Source organism: Chaetura pelagica, unplaced genomic scaffold (assembly GCF_000747805.2).
Source record: "Chaetura pelagica isolate M959 unplaced genomic scaffold, ChaPel_1.0 scaffold302, whole genome shotgun sequence".
Taxonomy (NCBI): Eukaryota; Metazoa; Chordata; class Aves; order Apodiformes; family Apodidae; genus Chaetura; species Chaetura pelagica.
In genome coordinates, this window is record NW_009952561.1 from 1,544,565 (window position 1) to 1,551,418 (window position 6,854).

Below are 6,854 nucleotides of genomic sequence, written 5' to 3' on the forward strand. Positions count from 1 at the left end.
CTCTCCATTCTGCCTGTGGTGTGGGCCTCACCAGCATTCACCACCCAGCAGGCAGGGAGTTCTGTTCCTCTGCATCTCAACTAGGTCAGAAACCCACAGACCAAGGTCTAATTGACGTCTGTTGCTTCACCGTCACCCTGCCCCCCTGGGAGGGAGTGCATGCAGCCACAGGGAGAGCACAGCTGGTGCTCTGGGGTGGGTACCAGCACGCCATTCACTGCTGCCAGTTAACACTGCTGTTGCAGTCTGGCTGCCATTTAACACTATTACAGTCTTGCACTTTGTTTGTCACTGGGAATTTAATGATGGCGTCAGCTCCCAGTCTGTCATTAGGCAGATAAACCCATGGCCCCTTCAGTGCAGCTTCCCATGGGAGCCTGGAGCATCCCTGCAGCTCTGAGGGGTGGGTCCTGGGAACAGACAGCTCGCAGCCCCTACCCACGGCAAGGGAGCTTCCCCGAACCATCCCCAGCGGTGGGTGCCCACAGGGACAGAGATCAGTGTTTGCTCCGCAGCACCTTATCGGCAACCTTTAGCCGTGTTTGCTCGGCCCCTCCGGCCATTGGGCAGCCGGGCCCTGCTCCCCTGGGACAAGGTACGTGCAGCCCCACGGCTGGTGCTCGGCGCTGGCTCAGCACATACCGGAGGGGCCGCGTCTCACCGAGCCGGAGCAGATCCCGACCCCGCAGCCGGCGCCCGGCGATGGAGGCTGGGAATGGCACAGAGGAGACCCCGCTGCCCCTGGTGCTCAGCAGGTTCCAGCTCTCCGAGGAGTACGGCTTCCTTCTTCCCTGTCCTCTGGTAGGAGATGGCTGTGCTGCTGTGTCTGATGCTACAAGAGACAGAGAACAGAAAAGTAGAGGGGTTGGTGAGCAGCTTTCTGGTTGGGTTCAACTTAACACTACTTATAAGAATTTATAAAGAGCAAGGAGGAAGGTATGGGCTGTTTTGGCTTAGACATAGGCTGGACTTCATGATCTTAAAGGTCTTTTCCAGCCTTCGTGGTTCTGTGATTCTGTGACAGGACAAGCCCCTCACTTTGAAAACTGGAAAGCTGGCTGCAGGAAGTGGCACGAGGGAGAGGAGAAGGAGCTTTGCAACCCACACACTGGCCTTGGCTTTGCTGGATTTCAGGCAGTGTGACAAGAGCTGTCAGGCTGCAAGTCTCCCATGCTCAGAGTGCAACAGTTCATCTCGGGGGGCACTGCACAGTGGGAGTGCTCAGGGACAGGCAGATCCTTGTTTATATCCTCCAAGTATGCAGGCTGCTGTTCTGAGAGGGGGAACGAGACAGGAACCATTAGCCAGCTGTGGGGGTTGGCTGGGCATTAACCACCCTCCCCTCTCTCCACCAAGGCAGAGCTGCCGGCGCCCTATGGCCCCTGGATGGAGATTGCCCACGACCTGCCTCAGCTCATCGCCAGCCATCAGCTCCGCTCACGAGTTCACCAGGTACCTGCCTTACCTTTCCTGGCTCTGGAGCTCTCTCAGACCTTGGCTGGGCACAGCAGTGTCTGCAAAAGGCACGGAAGAGCAAAGGAGCAGCAGAGCCATGTCCTCAGCAGGGGCCCAGGCAGGCAGGGCTACAAAAGCAAAGCCGCGAGGTCGGCACAGAACTGACTCTTATGTCAGTTCCAGCAGCACTGGCCAGCCCAGGCAGCCAGGGCTGGAGCACAGTGAGTGGTGCCAGGGGAAACCCTCTAGAGGTGACAATAGCTGCTGAGGGGCTGACTTTTTGAGTAAAACCCTGTGGTTTGTTGTCTGTGCTCAACAAACCAGCGACAGCAAATCAGGAACAAACCCGGTGAGGGTGGAAGGGAATGGAGGGGAGGGCAAGGGCAGGGGGAGGCACTAGCAGGGTCTGTCTCTGGCTGGTGGGACAGCCCCCATCATGGACCCTCATGGTGCCTCGTGCTCCTGAGGTGCCCCATGCTCCCAAGGGTCTCCCTGGCAGATGCCACAGCTGAGCACCCAGCACCTGCAAGGACACGAGGAGCTGCATTTGGCACATCTGGTGCTCAGCTTCATCACGATGGGCTACGTCTGGCAGGAGGGCGAGGAGGGCACTGTGAAGGTAAGAGCAATGCAGAGCAAGTTTTCCTGCTCCTTGGGATCTGATGCTTCTCCCCTGGGACTCATCCCATGGGAGCAAAGCTCCTGGCTTTGAGGCCACAGCAGGAACGTGACCCGTCCTGCCTGGTGGGGTACCTGCAGAGGGGCACCTTTCCCCAACCTGACAGTGTCCCTGTCCTTTCCTATGCTTTGTGCCATTCAGGTCCTGCCCCGAAATCTTGCTGTCCCCTTCTGGGAGGTGTCACAGGCTCTCGGCCTCCCCCCCATCCTCAGCCATGCGGACTTTGTGTTGGCCAACTGGAGGAGGAAGAACCCCAATGGGTAAACGGGCAAAGATGGGCAGACTGAGTGTGGTTCCTCCTGACGAGCCTGAGCAGGGTCCGTCCAGCACAAGAGGGACAAACTGTTCCCAAATAGCTCCTGTTCTGCCAAAACCCATTGAAAACCCACCATCATGGTGGGCCTGTCTCATGCAGAAGATCTGGGGAAGGGTTTTGCCAGGCAGATGTCTGGTGCTGAAACAATTTATAACATCTCTCTTTCTCTCTCCTTTTCTGGTGCATTTGTTGGCAATAACTGAAATGCCTTCAGGCCTCTGGAAATTGAGTAAGTATTTAAAATGCTTATTTATTTTCTAACAGTATTAGTTTTGTTTGAATTGGCTCAGGACTCCAACACTGCGGGTCTCTGCTTAGCTTGAGCCTATCTCTTGATAAATGAGCACAACAAAACCAGCGCAGTCTTTGGCACACAAATGCCACTGCAACAACAGCATCGTGCCGTGGCCGCAGCTGAACCGTGGGCTGCTCTTGTCCATGCAGAGCCTGGTCAGCACAGTGCACAGGGAGGGTCGTGGGTTCCTCTGAACCAGAGCAGCCCCTCTCCCCTTTTTCTCCATGTCAATTTGTCTCTGTCCGGGTGAAGGGAAGAGGCTTGGCAGCCAGGAGGGTTTTGCTCCAGGAGTTTGAGGGGTTCTGGGGTGTCTGGGGCCATCCTGAGCAGGCTCCCTGCTCACCTGCTCTGCCGGTTGCCCCTGCAGGAACCTGGACACCATCATCTCACTGCCCGGTGGACAGAGCTTGCAAGGCTTCATCCTGGTCACCCTCCTGGTGGAGAAGGCTGCTGTTCCTGGGATTAAGGTAGGATACTGCGTGCCCTGGACCTCTTTGCTCACTCAGAAAGCACCCACAGAGGCACACCCAGGAGGTGTACCATCCCTGCACACTGCTCATGGGCTAGGGAAGGGGCAGAGCTGGCATGGGTGGCAGTGGGTACCCAAAGATGCTGTATGCAGACATCCCAGCCCCTCAGTACTTTGTGCTCTCCTCTCTCTCAGGCCATCGTTCAGGCCATTCATGCCATCCTGCAGCTGGATGAGGAGACCCTGCACAATGCCCTGCAGGAGCTGGCAGAGGCCATCAGGGACATGGGCAAGGCTTTGCAGCGGATGCACGGTAACAGCAGCCGAGAGCAGCTCCTGTCCTCGCCGGGCAGTGGGCGCCTCAGCTCGGGTGCACTGCAGCACCCAAACGGGCCCAGGGTAAAAGCAGGGGGTGATTTTGGGCTGAGCAGCCCCAGGCACCGTTGTGGTGCCCCAAGGAGCCCAGCTGGGAGAAGCCCACTGTGAAGAGGGGCTCCTTGCACTGCACTGGCCCCTCCTGCCGGGACCTGCTTGGAGCACAGATGTGGGTCACCCCAGCTGCCACTTGGGGAGCACTAATGCAGAGGGAGCAAGTGGCCTTTAGCCCACAGTAACATCCATGGTTTGGTTTCCTCCTAGACTATGTGGACCCAACAGTATTTTACACTGTGATCCGGATTTTTCTCTCTGGGTAAGTTCAGTGTCTTCCCCTTTCCCTCCCAAGCCACTGTGTTGGCAGCTCCTGGGGAGCAGGGGATAGGCTGGGAAGGGGCAGCCCAAGCACAACACCAGGACCCCAGGGAAGGAACTGGTGCAGTGTCTGGCAGTGATGGCCCCCAGGGTGGACATGTCAGCGGGGCCAGGAAGAAGCACAACCCTGAGAGGAGAGCTCTGCAGGTTTGTCATCCCTCATCTTCACTGTGAGGCCATGAGCATCCCAACTGTTCTGCTCCTGGGCTTCTCAGGGGGGTTCTATTTTTGTTTCTCTTCAGCATTCCTAAGTCAAAAGGCTCCATGCATCCTCATTAGGTTTCTCTCATTTTTTATCCAAACTGACCTTATCTTGATGGTCATCAGCCTGGAATAACATGCCTTTTAAATTCCCTCTGCTTATAAGAACTTCCCACTAGTAAAGGTTACTATAAATACATCCCTGGGAGAGCTAAAAATATTACGGTATTTGATGATGAATCTATTTTCTCTACATTTGGAGCAAAATCTGCTCCAGCCTTCAAACAGCCTTAGCAGCCAGCAGTGAAAGCTTCATGAAATGAACATTCTTCAGAAGGTCAAGAGATGTTTTTGTGCCAGTCACATTATCTCTCTGAAATTATAACTCTGCTTTCTGTTTATGAGCCAGCATTTATCCATTTTTGCACAACAGGCACATAAAGCCAGATGACAGGGGCTGTGAGTTAGTGGTGCACGGGGGGAGGCAACGATGGTGCCCAGTTCCTGGGCTTCTGAGGACGAGCAGGTTTATGCGAGGGAGGAAATCACATTACAGGCTTGTTCTCTGCTGAAATAAATAAAGGCAGGCTGTCCTGTGCTGTCTTTAAAGACATAATTTCAAGAGAACAAGAACAAGAAATCCGAAGTACAAACTTCAAGGGCTTGAAAGAGTATTTGGGCAACTCTGTCTGGCACAGAGGCAGCCCAACTTCCAAGGGCCACTCTTAAGCAATTAATACATTGGATGCTGCTATTTTCCTTTGCCTGGAGCAGGGACACCCCCCTGCCCCTTCTTGCACACCCACAGCACCCCTGAGCGTGTAAACCAGCACATGGCACCTGCCATGGGCCTCGAGTGGGAGATGGAGGAGCAGCCACAGGGCTGTGGGGACCCAGCACCATGGGCACTCCCCTAGAATGAGCCCTAGATCGTAGGCAAAGGGTAATTAAGGGTTTCTCCCTGCACCCACGACCTTGTCCTGTGCCTTGGCACAGTGTTTGTTGTCCAAGTTTATCTCGTGTTTGAGGGCAGCTGACAAGGCTGAGCAGGGAGGAGGAGATCCATGGGCCAGGTAAGGAAGGTTTTACTCAATCTTCCCAGCCTGGGGTCACCTCTTGTAGTGGCCCCCCACATCAGCCACCCGTGACTGCTCCCTTCTGACTGCTGTGTGTCCCCCCCAGCTGGAAGGACAACCCTGCCATGCCAGACGGGCTCATCTACGAGGGTGTGTGTGAGCAGCCCATGGCCTTCTCGGGGGGCAGCGCGGCGCAGAGCACTGTCCTGCACGCTTTCGATGAGCTCCTGGGGATCCGCCACAGCCAGGAGAGCAGTAAGTCACACACTGTTATTTTTCCTAAGTAAATAAGGGGCAGGGGAGGGACTGAGCCAGGGCAATTCCCATCGGGATGCCTGGAGCTGCCAGTCAACAGGACATGTGCCCATCTCTCCATCACAAAGCCCTCACAAGGCTCTGCCTGGTTCGTTAGGGAGGCTATAAACGAGGCTCTGGCAGGCACTGCCTTGCCACTGGAAATTCCTGCATGGACAGACTTTGCTTTTTGTGTGTCAGGGTTATATATGGGACCAGAGATGGGGGAGCAGAGGGTGCCAGCATCCTGCCAGTAACGTAGCTCACTCATTCACGTAGCTTTCATTAGCCTGGCCCACAACAGAATGTATTTATCAGAAATTGGCAAAACTGCTCTAAGAGCAACCAAAACCCCAAAGAACTTGAAACCAAAAGGCTGAGAGCAGGGGCTGAAACCTGCCTTTTAGGGCTAAGACCAACCCTAATGGAGCATTGACCTAATATGGCTTTTCTTCCTCAATTAATTGGAGGGCTGGAGGCTGTGCAGGCTGTCAGGTACCACGAGGTACCTCAGTGCTGGGGATAGAGGCGGGGGTGGCAGTGGTGCCTGAAGCAAGGATGCTCCAGGGCCTCATGCTCCCAGTATCGTGGAAGCCAAACTCCTGGGTAGTTTCCTACCACTGACCCAGTTGTGGACACCACAACTTATTTCCTCCTTTGCTGGTGCCTTGCAGCTGCGTTCCTGCACAGGATGAGGGACTACATGCCCACACCCCACAGAGCCTTTGTGGAGGAGCTGCACCGTGCCCCCTCCCTGAAGCAGCACGTGCTGTCCTCCGGGGACGCGCGGCTCTGCGCCGCTTTCAACCGGTGCGTCTCGGCGCTGGCAGATTTCAGGTCCCACCACATCACCATCGTCACCAAGTACATCAGTGTTGCAGCAGCCAAGGCCAAGGCCGAGCGAGCAGAGCCGGGCAACAGGGCTGGCCCTTCCACGGGGAAGCCTCCATCTGCACTGGAATCCAAAGGGACTGGAGGGTCCCATATCTTCAGCTTCCTGAAGAGTGTCAGGGACACCACGAGGGAGGGGATGATAAGTGCCTGACTTGCCCCGAGGATGCACAAAGCTCTGCAGGAGGCCAAAGGGCTCCAGTGTGTGTCTGCAGGCCCACGAGCCACAATCTCACCTCAGTGGCAGTCACCCAAGCCCTCCTCTCAGCAGCACCCTTCCTGCTGCCACCCGCCTGGGACCTGGGGAACACACTGGGTCATCGAGGGAGGAGATCACTGCTGCTGGTACCCCCACAGGGCACACAGTGAATGCAGCATCCTTCCGTGGTACCAGGATGGGCACAGCATCCTTCCACGGCACTGAGATC

At 55.9% G+C, this 6,854-nt stretch overlaps 1 protein-coding gene across 1 annotated transcript; it reads left to right on the forward strand.

Annotated features, from left to right (window-relative positions):
• The first annotated feature begins 702 nt into the window (after positions 1-702).
• LOC104384845 (indoleamine 2,3-dioxygenase 2-like) lies at positions 703-6,580 on the forward strand. Its single transcript, XM_009993226.1, has 10 exons — positions 703-801; positions 1,357-1,452; positions 1,955-2,074; positions 2,276-2,394; positions 2,665-2,679; positions 3,113-3,212; positions 3,410-3,527; positions 3,854-3,905; positions 5,348-5,496; positions 6,210-6,580. The coding sequence occupies exons 1-10, from the start codon at positions 703-705 to the stop codon at positions 6,578-6,580; spliced, it is 1,239 nt and encodes a 412-aa protein (XP_009991528.1).
• Positions 6,581-6,854: the final 274 nt, after the last annotated feature.